Genomic DNA, 18,631 nt, shown 5'->3' with positions numbered 1-18,631 from the left:
GTGCAATACGATCGACGGCCGTATGAATCATTTGTTATCGTCGTTTCTTCGCAACCTGCATCCATGCTCATATTTTGGGAAGCAATGGCATTGCAGCTGAGAACAAAGTGTAGGAGATGTCACGGGGATAAGATAATCATCGCAGGACGGCAACTAGGTATGCTTTCACGCTGGCTATGATTGACCTTTCCGGTGCGTTGTGGAGCGGAGGAGCATGTAAGAAATGGACATGAACAACGACGATATCAGTCGACGAATGGTTTTCAGATATATGGGGAAGTGAATGCAGCCATCGACTCCTCGACGGGAACATTCGCTTCTGCATGGAGTAAGTTGCACTGCCATTTTGCAGCGAGCTTAGGAGAGTTAGTTTAATGAAATCGGTGACACGTTCTGTTTCACAGACAGGTAGACCCAGTCTCGATATAAGGTGAAGCACAGTGTTGTCAAAATCGGGTATGCGCGACTTATGAGTCAATTCGTATCCTTCTTCGGAGATTGTGAGTTAAGCCGCTTTGACCGTTCTCAGCTTCACCAAATTGGTAGAATGGTAGGTGGAGATATAAGTACATACGTAGCATCTGGGCAAACTCGGACACCAAGTTTGACACCGTTTGATCACTGAGATTCTGCCATGGATCTGATACTTCTCAAACTATTGGTAGCATGCTCTTTTGCCCTTATAATAGCATCGATGTGACTTCCTACCTGACCTACCATTGAATCTTGAAGGATCGCTGTTCGATGTCGGAGCTCTTTGTATCTGAAGTAGCACTCAATGTCAGCTATTCAACAGCACTGTTCATGTGACGCTGAATGTACTTACGCAATTTTTGCACTCTCCAATTGAGATTGAGTGACAAGCACGCCTTGCTGACTGGCTGTGAGCATGTTAGCCACTTCAGTTTCTAGCTGAACAATGACTTTATTCGTGTTGGCGTTCTCAGCTGTCAGTTTCTGCAGTATGATTAAATCAGTCCAACCAGTGTATCTATCTCATTGTCAGGGACGAACTCACTGCCTGTCCAGCTTCAGCCTGTTCGTGAATCATCTTCAACTTCACTTCTAACGTCATGATCTCCTCCTTTTGCCGCTCCGCTTGTTGTTGCAAACGATCGTATTGATCTTCTAAAGTGATCGAGCTATTACCGAGCTGAAGTCCGTCCTGTCGGTATGCTTCCCGTCGCGATTGCAGGTCTTGCCAAACAGACGAGCGCATCACAGCTCCCGATAGTTTGAGAGCTTCGAGATCTTCAACCCCCAGATCCAAGTTGAGGTCCAATCCTAATCCGTGTGTATCGGAAAGTGTTATATCGGCTAATTGAGGGGGGAGACCAATATGGTGGGCAAGATCAATGTATTCGGCATGAAGACTTTCAAAACGATCCATGGCTTTAGTGACCAGCATTTCGTGGTCATAAGCCGATTGACTAGCTTCAGCGATTCTGGTCCGCAACTCGTCAAGGCCTCGATGAAGGGAGTCTCGTTCGTTGTTCATTCGAGTGACTTCGTCAGGCGCTAGATTCTGGGCAGCAACTGCAAGTTCGATCTGAGTCAATTCCAGTCGATGCTGGTCCAGGTCGTCGGCTGCAGACATGTACCATCAGCATGAAACCCGTATAGATTCAAGTGGCGTAGGATTCACATTGACTTGACACCGCACTCTTTATCTTGACTATGGCTTGCCGTGTTTTCTCTGCCTTCTGTCTGTGGAGCTCTATGAAAGCGATGAATTTAGTTTTATCACTCATTAACTGGATGTACTCGTCTTCCATTCTCTTCAAGGGAGGCTATGTTACAACCGTCAATATAAAGAGAATCCAGACAAAATGCTGTGCACACTCACCTCTTGCGCATGCAGTTGGTGAAGCTCAACCATCTTCTTCTGTACTTGAGCTTCAAGGTCCGCAACTTTCTCGGACGTCGCTGATGACGCACGATCTATCAAAACGACGAGATCAGCTATACCTCACGCTGCCGCTCTTGCCACTTACCATACATCTTTTTCAGTTCTGATTCAGCTTCATGGAATTCTTCAGCACCGCCGTCAAACCATTGATCATAAGTCGTAGAAACAAAGTTCCACAACAGGCGATCTTCTAGGTAAGGATGGTCCATGGCTAATTGCGATGGATGCATGAGAATCGGGTCCGAAATGCAATCGTTGTTGTTCCAATTGTCATGGGCCTTTTTGGAAGAGTCAGCAACCACCCGGTGTTATGTAAGAATGAAAAAAAGCAAATGAAATAGTACCTTGCACAGCTCCACCAGCCAATTGAGCATGGCCAGCATACCAGGCCATGATTGCGGAGCTCCCGGCGCTGTGAACGCGGTTTTGCTTACAGAGTCCAGACCGGGATACCGTAGATCTCTGAGTATTGATAAAGCATCATCCTCGAACTTCTTTGTCCACGACAAGCCAGGTCCTATAAGAGCGACGATCAAAAAGCGAAAGATCGATTGAAACTCTTTCGCAGTAGGAGAGATAAATGTCTTAGGCGTGAGGGGAGCAGGGTATCGCGCAATTGCTAAGTAGTCGCTGACATTGCGCATGCACTCCGACTGAAAGCTTTTGTCTCGAAGTGGTCGAGTATCTTTGCAAGTCACAGAAGTGTATATGCCAGGGGCTAAAGATGGCCGTGCAGAAGACTGGGAGGTGAACAGAGAGCTTCTCCTGGCACTATACCTGTTTTAGCATGCAATCTGCCACATGACCATGCGCGTAGGCATTCGAGAGACTGACCTGCTAGGAACGCTTCTGGTAATCTGCGGTGTTCTTCCAGACGAGAGAGTATTTGAGCGAGTCGCGCTCAGCAACAACTCCTTAGATTCACCCGCGCGATTCGCCATCATAGTTGATCGACGAGATACATTGGAGGCAGACATAGGTGCCTTATCATGAGTGTAAGGTTGAGACTGATAGGGCCCAGCCGATAGTTGTTTCGAGGGTATTCGTGGATGAATGGGTGCTTGGGCTTCGCCGAGGGGATGTAAGGATATGGTGGAAACGCGTGTAGAACCTGTGCGACTAGATGCTGGTTTGGCGGTGGAGTACCTTGGATCAGAGGTATTGTGAGTGGCGTTACCTAAAGGTCCTTCTGCTACCAGTGTTCGACGATGGGACTCCATACTGTATTATGAGCTATTGTGTGTATATGAGAGAAGTATCGAAATTGCAAAGCTGAATACAAACACTGCCGAACCATTTGTTTGATCGAAATCATTGTTTACTGTTGTTTAGATAAATTCGCTTTCGACGCGTTGAGATTCAGGGCATGAGTGTCAGACAATAAAATGGCATCGCGACATAATCATGGCAGTATGGAAAAACTACCCGAAAAAGCTACAGTGAGACAATTTATTGACAAACTTTTTTAAGGTGTTTTCTTTTCTCACAATACACCGACATCTCATTTCAAACCTTTTTTTAAATTTTTTTGAGGGGTTTAGTGACACAAGACAATCAAACATTCAGCGAACGAAGGAAAGAGAGATAAATGGGCAAATACTGCTATTTCTGCGAAGAAGTTTCGAGTTTGTCGCTTCTTATGGATTCAAGCTCGGTGAGCATTTTTGCCATAAGAAACTCTCCCAAGAAAGACTCTCCGGCATGAGCGAGTTCTGTAAACTAGATCAGCTACTTCTTCAATGGTAATGATGACAGTACTCACTCTCCTGCTCCATGTCTTCTTTTCTCGGGACGTTGACAGGATCTACCAAACGGACTTACCGGTCAACTAATCGTCATTGATCATATACTAAGCAGACTTACCTTCCTTAGCAAGAGCTTTCAATGTGACAGTGTCTCCTTTCTTGCCCTTGATAAAAGATTTGGAGGGAGATGTAGCTCCGCTGCCGCTCTTAGCGTTCTTAGTCTTTACCTTTCCTGACTTCATTTGTAGTTTGGGACGGAGAGCGCGAACACAGTTTATAAGCGCAGAGAATATCTCTTGAACGCTATACTTTTGACCAGGATCGACTGGGTCTACTTTTGGCATGACTATTGGTGTATCAGTGGTGGTACACTTGAACATAAAGGGGTTCAAACTTACTTTTGCGGATATATGGCATAAGTTTACTTCCTTCTCGGTGACCTTCCACGGGGATGTAATTGATAAACCGTGCGGAAGTTTTGAGGGAAAAGTGAAGCATTACAACACCTGAATGGGGATCATTCAGTGATGGTCTAGTCGAGAGAATCTGATGACTCACCCTTAATAGAATTATTGACACGGAGACTACAGACGAAGGACGCTTTAGTCCCGGCAACATGTTCAATCTGAAAGCTCCACCTATCGCCATCTCGGTCCAACTGGAAGATCTCAGCATGTAACTGAAGGAAGCTTGCAAAAGAACTCACTATAATCTTGAAAGGTTCAAAAACCTCTTTTACCTCTTCAATCTGTTTGTTATAAGGAGACGGCTTGACACGAGAAGTGTTCAACTTTTCACGTATGATGATCCCCCAAGTATCCCTTCGTACGAGCTCAAGCATGAGTTTACAGATGCTCAATCCATTTGGTGGAAGACCATCGATGAAGTCTTCATTCTCCCTGATCCACTGTTGGGCTATGTCGCACTGAGAACTTCGTCAGCGATCGTGACACAGACCCTTTTTGAAAGGCAATACATACAGTCTTGCCCGGAAAAATCTTATCGCCATTCCACCCTCCTGTGTTCGACTTGTCGACTTCGGTCTTCTCCTGCTTGAGGTTGTGCTGCATGATCTTCGCAACATACTTATCAATAGCAATGATAGACCTCGGTTCAGCATCACCAGGTGCAGGATTGTTCCCAGATCCTGGTCCCTGAACAGCCTATGTTGAGATATGGTAAAAGGTGAGCATATGAACGTTGAGTAGAAGCTGAATCACTTACGGATGTCAACGTGGATCCAACCTTTGGGTAAGACTTCTTCTTAGAAGCGATGCTCTCTGAAGAGCCCTTCTTTGGAGCAACGCTCTTTATGCCGTTGTTTGTCGGGTTAGCTTCTGTTTCGGTAACTTCGGTCAAAGCAGATTCGAAGGAAAACGCTTTCTTCGCAGCAGCAGCGGCCTTCTTGGCTGCAGCTGTCGAGCTCTTTGAAGCTGCTTTGGTTGATACAGTAGACTTATACCTGAAGGTGACACCAGAGAGCATGATGACATGTCGAGCTCGCAAGGTGGATGCAAGCTGACTAACTCTTTCTGAAGAGGTAGAAAGGAGCGATGACGCGGATTTGAAGAGTACCATAATGAAAAGAGTATTAGAGCGGTTCTCTTTGAACAACGTTAGAAGTGTGAAAGTTGAATTGAGCTGTAAATGAAGGAAAGGATGAGATGGGTGGTAAAGAAGTTATTATTTCGCTGCTTTGAAGTTGCTTTATTTATACCTTTTCCCTGCCTTCAACACCTCGTCAACATCCATGTAAAAAGAACAATCAATCGTGATTGAGCTGTGAAGGCATTTGGCTGATCAGGTGTTGACAGGAAGGGGATATTGTTTGAGAGAAAGGGGCTAACGTTTGATAGCACACGGACCTCTCAGCCTCGACATTACGATCCTGTTCACGCTTATTGCGACGCATAGAGAGCTGATACCGAACTTGTTCTTCGCTGGTCCAGCTCAAAGTCTATATCGAAGTGTCAGGAACGATTCTCGAATAGCCACTGAAAGGACAGCGGAGAAACAATAACGATTCTCGAATGAAATCACTTCTGTAACCCCCCTAACATCTCTATTCAGGGTATATCCGTACACAATGACGATAGTCTGAAGTCTCATACGTGCTTGGCGCTCACAGTCAATTGTGACCTACCATACACTGCTGTTCAAGCACATGAAGGGCTTTGCAAGAGTGCACAGCATGAATATACCGAGGGGCTCAAACGGCAACACTTTCTTTATTGTACATTTATGACATGCGCCACGTTGCTGTCGTGATCCAGAAACATCGGAGATTACCGCTAGGGGGTTCGTGTCTCAAGAACAAAAGGTAGAAACACATTGCTCTTGCGCACTCAGTGAACGAGAACAATGAAGTCAGCAAAGATCTAGATATGAAACGCGAATTTCCATCACTACATCCTCGGATAGTGAGCGGTATCCCTGCTTGTCTCACACTGAAAAAGCTATATCTGTTATAATGTCTCCCTTTTGTCGCCCTTTCAACAACTATTCCCCCTCAACCTTCAATCATCAATCCCCATCAACTTCCAATCATCAACTCCTATCAACCTTCAATCATCGAATTGCGGACTCTTCACTGCACTCACTTCACATCAATCATCAATCAGCAATCATAGGGTACCTGCAGCTAATATCTCGCTGACCACAATGACATCTCTTTTACAAAAAATCATCCAGATAGGTCTCGGGATTGTCTCGCAATTCATCCGGCGAACAGTAAGTGATTCTTCTGTGCTCATTCGTTGTTCTCAATAGTCACTGACACATACAGCAGACGCAATTGCTCAAATGGCCATCTAGTGCTTCAACTCCTGTATGCGGATCGAATGGCGGTCTTGGAATCCACCACATTGCTTTGTGGGGAAAATTCGTGCAGTGTCCCTTAGATCTGGCTAATAATGATAGAGAAGATGAAAACCAGTGAGTGATGGTCGAACGGACGTATTGAGAGGACTCGAACGAGCTAATTGGTCTACAGTGTTGCCTTCGACACGTATTTATTCCCACTTCATGCTGCTGCCGGTAAGTTGCCATGGCATTCACTGACTCGCTCCGCAATCATTGATATTAATACTGTATGATAGTGCTTGCTACTGGCAAATGTGAGTAGAGTAAATGGCAACGGCCCCGAGTTTGTACTAAAAGACTCTTCGTCAGACCCTCTCCTTCGTAGGAAACGGATAACATTGTGCCTCAACGATAATCAATTCCGTGGTATGAGGATGTTTTTAGAAACCGGGTTAGTACTATTTGCTCAACAGGCCAAGTTTGCTTCACGCCGAACCTCATGTATAGCAGACGATGCCCTCTTATCCGTTTAGAGGTCCAGACATGTCTCAAATGCGTCATAAAACTGCAAAGGTCCTCTCGAAAATCGGACATCTATTGTATTAGAGGTGAGTTGTACGCGGTATGCTCCCAGTAAGACAGCTGAAAACGTAAGATCTAGGCCGATCGATGATTGCGTTGTCATCATTCTTCAACTGATTCCCGCATATCAACTGTGAACTTCACAAATTATCGAATGTTATGAACTGAGAGACCTGCATTACATGTGCATACATGCATATATTCCTATGTCGTAACTAGCGCCGACTTCACGTATCTCGAGGTATAGAATGCACCTGGCCATTCATGGATTACTAGACCATTGACACTGTGATGAGCACCGACTGCCCTCCTAGCTGGGTATATGATGGGAAGAATTTATGTCTAAGTAACTGTCAGCTATGACTGTCGATCACATCAGCGAGAGACCACTTACGGATACTTGTTTGAATGTCAGTAGAGGAGCCAGGTCCTGAACAGGACAAGCTAGTTGCAAGAATTCGTGCTTCAGTTTGCAGTAGGTCAGTTGGCATACCCACATTGTAGAATAATACGGACGTACCTTGAGCAGCTCAGTTGATGTAGCTCGAAAAGACACATCGACGCATAAACAAACGCTGAGGAAATGCTTGAGATCCTGGCTGAGTCTCTCTGGCTGCTTTAGCGTAGGAGTTCCATTGGTAGCAATCAAATAGAGCGCTTTCAGAGGTTCCTCGTCCAGATAAGGAGGTTCGTTCTCGATCATTTCGATGGCCATGATGCCCAAAGACCATATGTCAACCTTGGCTCCGTATTCTTTTTGCTTCACTACCTCAGGGGCCATCCAATACGGTGTGCCGACCATTGTAGCCCGTTTTGATTTCTGTTCCGTGAGCTTCGCGCAGAAGCCAAAGTCCGCTGCACCGGAGAAAGTCAATGAGTATGAGCCAAAGTGGCGTATTGAACGCAAACTCACTAAGCTTGACTTGCCCTTGGGCATTCATGAGGAGATTGTCCGATTTGATGTCTCGATGAATGATAGATCTGGAGTGCAAGTGTTGCAATCCACGGCAGGTCTACCCAAGACGTTATCAATACTTCACTTACGGAGAGATTGCCGTGACTCACCTCCAAACAGATTGCAGCGATTTGATCTTCCGCCAGTTTGTTGTTTTCAATGACATCAGTCAACGCACCTCCTTCCATATATTCCATGACTACCCATAATTCCGAGTTTCGGACAAGGAATGCGTCCAAAAAGTTGACTACGTTCGGATGATGAGATTCCTTCATTACGATGATTTCATTGACTATAAGCTCTTTCCGAGGTTGTTGTGCAAGATCCATTTGCTTTATCGCTACCTTCTTCCCATTCGCTAGGGTTTTGGCTACAAACACCATACCCGAAGCACTGCAGGAGCGTGTCAGCTGTGAAACTTTGGGTCGAATTGTTGACTTACCCCTGCCCTACTTTTTTGATCTTCGAATACAGCTGAGACGGATCGTCGTTGCTGACTACGGACCTCAACTTCTCCATGATCTGCGCCTCATTCATGGAACTAATTCTTCTTTCTGTGCGAGGTGCCGATTTCTGCGATTGTGCATTAGATTGAGCTGGTGAAACCTTAATGTCCGTTTCCATATTGGCTTCTTGCCTAGTCGGCGCACTTCGTTCGATTCTTGGTTCCGAGTGTTGAGAAGGTCCAGCCGGTCGAGGTGGAGCTGGTGCTTTTCTTTCCGCTACGAGTGGTCGAACCTATCATGGTGTCAGTATCGCCTGATGCATCCTGTGCTCAGACCCGCTTCACATACCTCTCGATGTCCGGGAGTAACTTGCTGCTGTTTCTGTGCGTAATTTTGAAGCCTTTGAGCAGCGTCGAGGGCAGGCACAGGTTCTCTTTCTCGCTGTGGTTGTTGTCCACCTAGACCGGCTCCTTCGAAGCGGGACGCAGCTGTGCTAGTCGTGCGAGACTGAGCTGGGAGCGAGGGTAAGGTTGGTTGCTGATAGTCTCCACCGTTCTGACCCATTTGCGTTTGAGTGTAAAATTGAAGAACATCTAGGACAGCCTCGGGATGTCGAGCGGCCTCTTCCTTAGTGATTGCGGAAGAGGTTAGAAGCTTTGACCATTGAGGAGGAAGTCCCTACAATGAGCGAATGGTGCTATATCAACAACCAAACCTTAACCATTGACAGAGCATTTCGACTCACGGTAAAACCGCCAGATACCGGGTCAAAGCCAACATGTACTTGATGCACAAAATTGGTGGGCCCTGAGACTCCCATCAAAGGGGATCGATTATATATGTCATCCATCCAAGCGTAGACTTCATCGTCAGACCGAAATGCAAAGTACAACAATTTGTCCTTTGTTTCCAATTCTATACAAAATGGTTTCAAGTCGACGCGCTGTACGTCTTGAATCTCGGTGAGTGGGACAGCATAAACTGGCGAAGATGATTGCTGCAACAAAGATGCGCAAAAGAACAAAGATGGTGGCGGTGTTAGGTTTCAGTGTTCCACGATCAACGGTGGTATAATAAGCAAAGTCTCACCTCGTTTTTGAAAATGCTCAATTCTGTTCCGCCCAATACCAGCCATCGTTTGCTCCACATGAAAGCTCTCAAGCCTTCTTCCTTCACACTCGCAGGGCCTACGCGGACTGTCTCATTCCTTCCTCCACTTCGTTGAGGCAATGAAGGGGCAGAAGATGGATTGATAGTCGGGAAAGACGAAGAATAGGAACTGGAGGAGAAGCTTGGTTTCATTTGCGATCCATTGGAAGAGGGCGGATAAGGTCTTGCTGGCCCACCAGCAGAGGGTGGTGTGGGTGCCGGGCGAGAGGGAGTCAATGAAGACAGGTTATATGCCATATTGATGACTGGTGACTTGACGTTTGCCTGTATGGTTGAGTAGTTTTCTATGAGGAGCTTGAACAGTAGGTATGCAGAGTATAATTTGTAGAGAGATACTTTGAGTGGACAGCGGTAGTATGAGAGAGAGTGATTGAGGTAAGGAATGATTACACGTACTTAATCGCGAAGTTGATGCTAGAGGAGAACAAAGGGGACGTTGACGATGAACATGCAGGAGTGAAAGTCGCGTTGCTCCGACGCGCGTGATACAAAAAGCCAGTATTATATTGTCGCATACAATTGCAGCATTCAAAGACGAGCTCATTCAACTATCATAGATGTTGTACATAGCATATCGCTGTTTGTCATATCCACATTAACATTATAATCATAGGTCAAAGCGGTGGCCGGGAATTGATGCTTCTACCTTTCTTTGGGTTGTCTAACTTGACCACAGATATGGTCTGAAGCTGCTGTGCTAGAAACTCCTGCGTACCTTGTCTGTTTTGGAGTATACACACGTCAGCCATACACAATAGAACGATACTGATACTAACCTCATCCGCAAGATCCGCATGATCATTTCCGTATTGCCACTAGAGTAGGGAACGGCTCTTTTCGCGGTCTTCCTGGCACGTATAGTTCCTAAATTGCGTTGGGACAACAGCGACTTACCCGGCCTGGTGGATCGGTACTTAAGAGTTGATTGGAATCCACGGATGCACTCCTACATCATTCTTCAGCCGGGAGATAGTCAGACTAAGATGAGTCCAGCTCACCTCCATCAAATCGTCCGTATTCCAGTCATAGTATATCCGGACCGACAAGATCTCGTTGAACTTAGCATTCTGAAGAACACTGAGGGGCACACCGCTTTCGTCACCGCCAACATAGAAGAAATCCCGAAGGAATTTAAGCCATTTCAGAGCAATATCAAGTTCTCCATCAGTTAACGCTCTCAAGTGTGAAGGCTTGTCAGATAGCGGGGGAACGATGAGGGCTTCGATTGTCATTAATATTTGCTTCCAAAGCTTGGCCATCACCATCTGCATTGCATCGTGGGATAATGTTGATGCTAAAGTGTGGTTGTTGGTGTCTAGATAATCAAATAGTGGATGGATTGCCGCTTCGATTTCTGCATCAGTCGGACCACGGTGTCGATCTTCTTTCGTTGGCGGAATGGTATACTCCGAGGTACCTATAGCAGATCGGTAGGCAGCTGACAATTTGCCAAGAGCTTCGTTATAATCCAACGGATTACTGGCATTTGGTTTCAGTACCAGCCTAATGGAGACTCGAGAGAGTGTATGTCGCAGTACAGGTGTCATCTGTCATTAGCGGATGGACGAAGACAGCAACGCTTACCTTATCTACAAATGTTCGGACCATGTCCGACTCGGTCCTTTTGAGCCATCGGAATGCTCGACCAAAGTGATATTGTATGTCATCTCGCTCTCCCTCCATGCTGACCCTCATGAGGATATGTCCTCTTGTGTCCAGCGGTAGCAGGACGTCCTTTGATATCAAGTCGACGTGTTGAGAAGGATCGAGCCGTAGGTAAGCTCTACCTAAAAGGTCGTGTTTACCGGTGAGGTTGCGATGCCGTAGAGTGGCCATGAACCAAGCACTGCCTTTTACAGGGATATCAAAGCTTTCATCCCATCGAGGATCAGAATCATCATATATCGTCCTTGTCTTTGCGTAGCGAGACCCGTGTTCATCACTCATAATCACGAAACTGTCGGGAGATTTGGTGCTGCCATCGATGGCTAAGCCTTCGGCAAGTACGATCTTCACAGTGAAAAGATAAGTCTGTTGATTCGGAATTGCACTCATTTCCGAAACATCATATGCAGACAATTCGTCTACTCGCATAACATCGTACAGCTTATCGAGCTGTTGACGAGCTGCTTCTATGTTATTGAGTTTTACACAAGACTGTATCAACGTTAATCAGAGATATGCCATGCTCTGTTTGAGACCTTGACTTACTTGGGACGTGAAGTTGAAAAAAGCCTGTATCTTCCGTTCACCTTGGAGGGAGGCAAGAGTTGCTTTAGCTTTTTCAAGCCACGCTTTCTGCTTGGCTGTCATTTGTGTTGTTTCGTGTTGGCGCATGTCATCAGCAAATAGCTGCTCCATCTTGCCGCAGTAATCTTTGATGGAAAGGCCGATGATCTGGATGTAACAATTAATAATACTATATGTACCAAAATGGGAATCCTAACGTACTTTCGCTAGACGCGTAGCAAATGCTGCTAACTGCTGATTGTCTGGCCATTTGAGATCCATCAGAAATTGAACGGCACTCCGGAACGAATCGAATAGATCGGTCACGGAAGACGAAGGGCCATTGGGAATAGCGGTTGCAAACTACTCTCATCAGCATGCGTGTCCAGATGAGTGAGATGGGGACTCACCGTGTCGACCGCCAACGCTTGGTCAGACCATTCCTTCGTTTTTGATGCAGTCTGATCCAGCCACGACTGAACAACATCAGTGAATAGAGGTACCAAGACGGAACGTAGATGCTGTCCCCGAGACCTAATTTGTATGGGCCGTGAGCTTGCGGTTGCTTAATTGCCAGAATGTGAGCACGCACTTTAAAAACGCGTCTCCCATTTCACTTAGTTTCAACGCTTTACGGTAGAGAATGAAAGCATCTTCGATATGATCTAATATGGCAGTAGAGTGCAGTATATACACGGTGTCTTCAAGATCACGAAACCATAACGTTAAATGCTGGTTGAGGACAAGGGGAACTATATCAATCTCGCTGTGATAATATCAGTAGACAGTCTAACCACAGCTAAGATCATCTTACCTGGTAATGGGACTACCGAATTTTCTGTCCAGCCTCTTGGCCTCCTTTTCTATCCATGCAGCAAGTTGCATCGCAAATTGGCAATTTTTAGATCCTTCAACACCTAGTTTCTCCGAAGCTTGGGCTATATAGGTACTGAAGGCTTGACTTCGGATACTTTCTTCCAGCGTCGCGGACATTTCTGCAAACATTCCTTCCTTCTCTCGAGCAACTTCAAGCGCTAACCAGTCATCGACCGCCTCATTGAATTCTTCGGAATGGTAACCTTTGGGGTACGACAGGGTCATGAGGAGCGCCTGGAAAAAGTACGCATTACGACGAGAGATTGTATGTTCCATCATCTCACGCTTCATAATCAGCCTGTCCTTCGATAATTTCACTCACATCTGATTTAGCCCAAGTTTTCACAGGCAATTCGCCTTCAGCCTTTTGAGCCATCGCCATCGCCTCACGAACACAAGCTGATGGCACATCCCCCCGCTGATAACGCTCAACAATCGCGCGGAAAAAAGAAGAAGTCCGAAAGGATATCGGCAATCTCCATCTAATAGCGCATTCTTGAAGTAGGGAAACATGATTTTGCGAGAGTATTCCGAGAGACACGTCTTCATCTTCAGGAAGTGTTTTTAGAATTTCAAGATCCGCATCGAGGCAGCGGTCCAGCAAATCGTGGTACGTTGCCCTGGAATCGACAGGTATGTACGTGAAGGCGGGATCACCTGAATCGAATTGCAACGTTTCGAGATTCGATGAAAGATCGTGGGTTGAATGTCGATCCGAAGACTGGGCGAGAGATGGATTGCTCTGCATCATGGCGAGCATCATCTGTGAGAGAGTCGATACTTCACTTGAGCGCCACCCATCCCAATGTTCAGGTGCTGAAAAGTCTCCTGGGCAGTAAGGATACGGCGAGTCTGAATTCAAGAGTTTCAGGCATTTCTGTTGCTTCCTCAGCAATGCATCGAGAGTGATATCGAGGTAGGAAGCTCACCTTCAGATCGTCCAATGCTGCTTGTTCACTACACATGTCTGCAATAGCTGTACATTTCTCTTCTATGTCAGCACGGTTCAGCCCGTACAGCTCTGCGACCGTCTCCACTGCAATCCCCTTAATCGATACATCCGGTCCTTGCCCGCTACTTCTAGCAGTACCGAAATCACTTTTGTCCCTGCGCACACCTTCCGAGCTTCTTCTTTTGCTGGGAGGCTTGTCATGACCGACAATGCGAATGCGGTATGATTCCAGTCTAGACGACAGCTCGGTTGAGACAGGGCCGACCATAGCCAAACAGTCAGATAGAACCGCGAGAAATAGAGAGATCTGAGAACTGAGTTCAAATTTCCAGGATCCGTCGGCTAATTCCTCTTCCTTTTGCAAAGCTTTTGTCGAGGTAGTAACGAAAGCGAGGATCAGATCCTCGATTTTTCGTGATTCTTTCATTTGACGCTGGAAAACCTTGTCCGGCCATATTGAAGACCAAAACCGGGCTACAATGCGCCGGAACCGCTGATCCAGATACCTGTGTTGTGGTCAGTGTGTTGATTACCAGACATTTCAGAAGGTAGCTCACTTGGGTTCTTGCCCCATGGCTATTCTTTGCAAGATCCCATCGAGAACCTTCAAGAGTTTCTCGGGGTATTTTGGCGATTTGGTTTGATCTCGACCCAGAAACGACCCTAGATCGAAAGATGGGAGAAAGGATCCATCTTGTGATTTCCGAGACGAGCTCGCAGAGGAGTCTGCCACTGATAGATCAGGCGCTTTCGTAGCAGATGATTGAGATCGTCGCTCCAGCATCAGCTGTAGGTAGCTAATGCAATAATCAGGTCAGCCGGAATCAAATAGCCTTGCTCTGAACACGGAGCTTACGCCACCCGGAAAGTATATCTAACGGTAGTCAAGTCGTCAGTCTACATACAACGGATCAGATTCGCTAGGCGTCATGGAGAGACAAACAGAATCACGAACTCACTCGAGGCTCTTAGAATCTGCCATGACTTGAAACTACTGACGTTACTCGTCTCCTAGAAGTATCGGTTTATATTGTCGAGTTCAACATCGTTGAGGGGTAAAGTAGAGTATGCAGAGTCAGACAGGTAGCTGAATCCAGTATATAGCTGACTTTTATATATGTATATCAGCTCCAACACGTCGTTGTATACGTGTTTGACAATATGATCAAGCAGGACTTCTTTTGGACTTATGAGTGTAGAGTTCCTTATTTATTGACATGCATCGTTATCAAAGTCAGGAAGCGAATAGTAGGCGAAGGCCGCCGCAGATCATGCTGTTTGGCGTGCCTATCCTTGCTTTCCCGTTAACGTCATTCTTTGTTTGTCCTTACCATCTCTGAGGTGGGGCACCATTTTCCTCCTTCTTTACGAGTATGTTGTATGTAAACTCAAGTGCAATAAATGCTGATAAGCTTCTCTGATCAAAGCTTTACAACTCATTACTCTGCTCACCGTTATTCATTATCGATGCTAAAGGCAACGAATATAACGTCATATCAGTCTGCCATCAGCCTAACTCGCACTCTCTATATTGCTAGTTTCAGCAAGACGGATTCCGACTAAAGCTCGGTCATCATGCCAGTACTTCAGTTTCAACCTCTGAATTCGCAACCTACACCTTCCTTTTGGACTGCCCTAACCTCTCGCAAGCTTGATGACTTCAAGCTGGACGACAGCACACAATCGATCGCTGGATGGCTGGAGGAGGGCAGAGAGATAGTGGACAATCACATGCGTATGACGGATCAGCAGACAACCAATATTGGCGTAGATGGAAGTGTAACGGTCGGTGGTAATGCCTTTGGGCAGGACGTCGAAAGGTAAGTCATCTTCAAAATGCAATTCCCTGAAGCTACGGTAGGTCTCCGGTCAAGTCCATCAAGGTGCAAGGTGTTCTGAAGATGTTCAACACTATCGAGGAATTCCGACAGACCGGGATCAAGAAAGAACTGTTTGGAAGCCTTGTAGATATGGTAAGTCTCCAAGCATTCCTTCACTGAAACTCAAGGGTACCGCTGAACCGAGCAGATATTGGACTCATTCACATCCAACGAGCCTGTTCTCAATCCTTTCTTGCTTGTAACTTATGCGGATCTCAAGAAATATACCTATCATTATTGGTTTGCATTCCCCGCCTTAGTTGCGGATCCGGCTTGGGACCTGGTTGACGGATGTTTATCGGAAATTGATAAGCAGGTAAACGGCCTCATAATTTCTGCATCGCTATTCGACTGATTGACGATGCGTAGGACGTGCAAGAAATCCGGCAACTCGAAGTCAGCTGGGCTAACAGTAAGATTTCACTAAATGAAGCCTTCCTTGTGAAAGGAGATTTAGGAGTACGAAGTATCGCATCATTGGCCATGTATCAATCCTTTTTCTCTGGAGTTCCATCAGAACAGGTTCGTTGGGTCCTTCGTTCATAACATCACGCTGATTCGTTTTAGCGAATAATTGCGTTTCACGATCCATCCTCATCGCGGTTGAATCCTGGGTGGCCTCTTCGAAATGTCTTATATTACCTGAACGCGATACATGGGATGACTAGGATCCGCATCGTATGTCTAAGAGAAGGGATCTCTAGTCGTCAGGGTGAGGTGATGGTCGATGACAATAAGGTGATGACTACAAACATGACACCCGTGGCAGTAGGCTGGGAGAGAAACAAAGCGGGAAAGCTTGCTAGTCGCGTTGCAGATTTAGGGCCAACTATGGATCCGATTCGGCGGGTATAGCCTAGCTGCTGCGTGTCTCAGAGGTCGCTGACAGTGTCCCGTAGCCTAGCTGAACAAGCTGTCGATCTCAATCTCAAATTGATGAAGTGGAGGATCGCTCCAACTCTCGATCTGGACAAGGTTTCGAATACCAAATGTCTGCTGTTGGGTGCGGGGACTCTGGGATGTTACGTGGCTCGGAATTTGATGGTAAAATAGTTTGATCAGAACTCGTTTCTTCGCTGATACGTTACAGGCATGGGGTGTACGCAATATTACTTTCGTAGATTCTGCGAGAGTATCGTTCTCGAATCCTGTTCGGCAGCCGCTTTTTCGTTTCGAAGACTGTCTGAATGGAGGCCGTCCGAAGGCTGCGTGTGCTGCTGATAGGCTGAAAGAGATCTTTCCCAATATGGTACGTGCTCGTGCGAAATCTTTTTTGCTTTCCATCGTTGTGATGACTGACAGTAGAATAGCTCACGGAAGGTTACGCCTTCAATATCCCGATGCCTGGTCATCCTGTTCCACCTTCCCTCACCGAATCCACCTCGGCCGAGATCCAGAAATTAGAAGAGCTGATTGCGCAACACGACGCCGTCTTCCTTTTAATGGACTCCAGGGAGTCGCGATGGCTACCTACCATGATGGGAATGAATCAAGGAAAGATAGTAATCAATGCAGCACTTGGTTTTGACACCTATTTGGTCATGAGACATGGTATACAGCCTGTGAATCCGGACGTCGATCAGCTGGGATGCTACTACTGCAATGACGTTGTCGCGCCGACTGATGTGAGTTTGTACGTTACGAAAAGTGTCCTACTGACCATACTGGTAGTCTTTGACCGACAGAACTCTGGATCAGATGTGTACTGTTACAAGACCAGGAGTTGCACCCATCGCAGCTGCTTCTGCTACAGAGCTGCTCGTATCTCTATTGCAACATCCGCTTGGGTATGTTTGTGCCTTGCACTGAGCACTCGCTGATTCCGTGTAGGGCACATGCCCCTCCATATGTTTCCGCTGATATGCCGAGACTTGAAGAGGATCTGCCGCTAGGTAACGTTCCTCACCAAGTACGCGGTATATTGGGCCAATGGCGCACGAACATCGTGAATGGCCCAGCGTATGACAAATGCACAGCCTGCAGCGCGATTGTAAGTACCGCTCTATAACTAGCGATTTCCGAGCTCAGCTCATGTCCATTCAAAACTGTCAGGTTTTAGATGCTTATCGTCAGCAAGGCATATCATGGTTGTTTCGGGTCTTCGCGGATGCCAAAATCTTGGAGCAGGTGACGGGCCTGGACAAGCTGCACGCTGAAAGCGAGTCAGCTTTAAACAGTATTGAGTGGCTCTCAAGTGATGACGAGTCTGAAGGCCTGTGAGACGATGTTCGTATGTGTACAATCATTTATGCGATTACCCCAGTACGTCCCGAACGCTGCACTCTATGTGGTAGACTCTGTTGCGAGGGCATGGGGATTTGCATTGTTTACCTGTCCGTGCACACTCCTGCTGCACTTTGACTGTGCACCCAACTCCGTTACTTCTATGTCCCTGGGAATGACTAGGAACTACAGCAAGATGAGATACATGAGCAATGGCCCAGTAAGAGAGGTGTATCTGTGATTATCCGCCTGCACCGGGTGTGAGTGCTGAGCCAGGTCGTGGTGAGGAAGTCGAAACCTCGAAGACATAGTCCCTTCAACGAGTGCGGTCCCAAGAAATCGTTGGCCTTCACGAACAAATGGTCTTCGAGCAGCTGCAATATTCAATGATCACAAAACAGATCTCAGTTCGACTACTCAAAGATTGTGGAGGAACGACATTCTATAGCAAGCACGTATAAGACCAGAAATTCGATTCATCTCTACCACTTGATCACCCAGTCTCAGCTGGAAAGTACCAAAATTGCGTGAGCTTCTCTGCGATGGACACCCTAAAGTACAGACTGATAATCATGCATGGTTGATCTACAGTTTCAAGGAACTCGGACATAAAACTGCACTACTTCAGGATTCATTATTGGCTCAAATTGGTAGTCATATCGATGTTATCATCAAGGCCAAAGAACATGCAGCCAACAGTCATAGGAGTATCAAGGCTTTGGCTGAGACACAGTAAGCGATCGCTGTCGCCATAGCTCTGCGAAAACAGACAGCGACATTTGGTTGAAATCAGTTATCATGAGGGTATATATACATATAAAACGATCTTTCTTGTACAGTACATTTTGATGTAAGATTTCAC

The 18,631-nt window shown here is 46.4% G+C and overlaps 7 protein-coding genes across 7 annotated transcripts; 3 read left to right on the top strand and 4 right to left on the bottom strand.

The window, feature by feature from the left end:
• Window positions 1-618: 618 nt before the first annotated feature.
• IL334_002000 (uncharacterized protein) lies at window positions 619-2,853 on the bottom strand (the record flags this gene model as incomplete). Its single annotated transcript, XM_062933747.1, has 8 exons — window positions 619-763; window positions 827-957; window positions 1,019-1,587; window positions 1,646-1,790; window positions 1,847-1,941; window positions 1,995-2,187; window positions 2,254-2,686; window positions 2,744-2,853. 8 exons carry the CDS (start codon window positions 2,851-2,853, stop codon window positions 619-621), a joined length of 1,821 nt encoding a protein of 606 aa, XP_062789798.1.
• A 658-nt stretch (window positions 2,854-3,511) lies between these two features.
• Window positions 3,512-5,232, bottom strand: IL334_001999 (uncharacterized protein; the record flags this gene model as incomplete). The annotated part of the gene is made up of 8 exons (XM_062933746.1): window positions 3,512-3,621; window positions 3,672-3,713; window positions 3,773-4,000; window positions 4,053-4,160; window positions 4,213-4,312; window positions 4,361-4,579; window positions 4,635-4,817; window positions 4,879-5,232. 8 exons carry the CDS (start codon window positions 5,230-5,232, stop codon window positions 3,512-3,514), a joined length of 1,344 nt encoding a protein of 447 aa, XP_062789797.1.
• A 1,083-nt stretch (window positions 5,233-6,315) lies between these two features.
• Window positions 6,316-6,989, top strand: IL334_001998 (uncharacterized protein; the record flags this gene model as incomplete). The annotated part of the gene is made up of 5 exons (XM_062933745.1): window positions 6,316-6,384; window positions 6,443-6,588; window positions 6,647-6,690; window positions 6,753-6,770; window positions 6,826-6,989. 5 exons carry the CDS (start codon window positions 6,316-6,318, stop codon window positions 6,987-6,989), a joined length of 441 nt encoding a protein of 146 aa, XP_062789796.1.
• A 385-nt stretch (window positions 6,990-7,374) lies between these two features.
• Window positions 7,375-9,846, bottom strand: IL334_001997 (uncharacterized protein; the record flags this gene model as incomplete). The annotated part of the gene is made up of 9 exons (XM_062933744.1): window positions 7,375-7,380; window positions 7,433-7,501; window positions 7,559-7,893; window positions 7,952-8,051; window positions 8,104-8,386; window positions 8,436-8,731; window positions 8,788-9,117; window positions 9,185-9,436; window positions 9,529-9,846. 9 exons carry the CDS (start codon window positions 9,844-9,846, stop codon window positions 7,375-7,377), a joined length of 1,989 nt encoding a protein of 662 aa, XP_062789795.1.
• A 377-nt stretch (window positions 9,847-10,223) lies between these two features.
• IL334_001996 (uncharacterized protein) lies at window positions 10,224-14,648 on the bottom strand (the record flags this gene model as incomplete). Its single annotated transcript, XM_062933743.1, has 14 exons — window positions 10,224-10,329; window positions 10,386-10,555; window positions 10,608-11,156; window positions 11,299-11,766; window positions 11,821-12,006; window positions 12,061-12,201; window positions 12,249-12,372; window positions 12,431-12,604; window positions 12,653-12,948; window positions 13,037-13,591; window positions 13,644-14,172; window positions 14,224-14,463; window positions 14,523-14,540; window positions 14,626-14,648. 14 exons carry the CDS (start codon window positions 14,646-14,648, stop codon window positions 10,224-10,226), a joined length of 3,579 nt encoding a protein of 1,192 aa, XP_062789794.1.
• A 593-nt stretch (window positions 14,649-15,241) lies between these two features.
• Window positions 15,242-17,766, top strand: IL334_001995 (E1-like protein-activating enzyme Gsa7p/Apg7p; the record flags this gene model as incomplete). The annotated part of the gene is made up of 11 exons (XM_062933742.1): window positions 15,242-15,478; window positions 15,541-15,639; window positions 15,695-15,862; window positions 15,916-16,068; window positions 16,114-16,391; window positions 16,446-16,590; window positions 16,637-16,795; window positions 16,857-17,171; window positions 17,218-17,333; window positions 17,377-17,536; window positions 17,599-17,766. 11 exons carry the CDS (start codon window positions 15,242-15,244, stop codon window positions 17,764-17,766), a joined length of 1,998 nt encoding a protein of 665 aa, XP_062789793.1.
• A 215-nt stretch (window positions 17,767-17,981) lies between these two features.
• IL334_001994 (uncharacterized protein) lies at window positions 17,982-18,505 on the top strand (the record flags this gene model as incomplete). The annotated part of the gene is made up of 3 exons (XM_062933741.1): window positions 17,982-17,989; window positions 18,171-18,296; window positions 18,361-18,505. The coding sequence occupies 3 exons, from the start codon at window positions 17,982-17,984 to the stop codon at window positions 18,503-18,505; spliced, it is 279 nt and encodes a 92-aa protein (XP_062789792.1).
• Between the last annotated feature and the right edge of the window lie 126 nt (window positions 18,506-18,631).

The sequence above is a fragment of the Kwoniella shivajii genome, chromosome 2 (assembly GCF_035658355.1).
Source record: "Kwoniella shivajii chromosome 2, complete sequence".
NCBI lineage: Eukaryota > Fungi > Basidiomycota > Tremellomycetes > Tremellales > Cryptococcaceae > Kwoniella > Kwoniella shivajii.
Note: the sequence above shows the minus strand (reverse complement) of the source record. Positions and strands in the feature narration are given on the sequence as shown.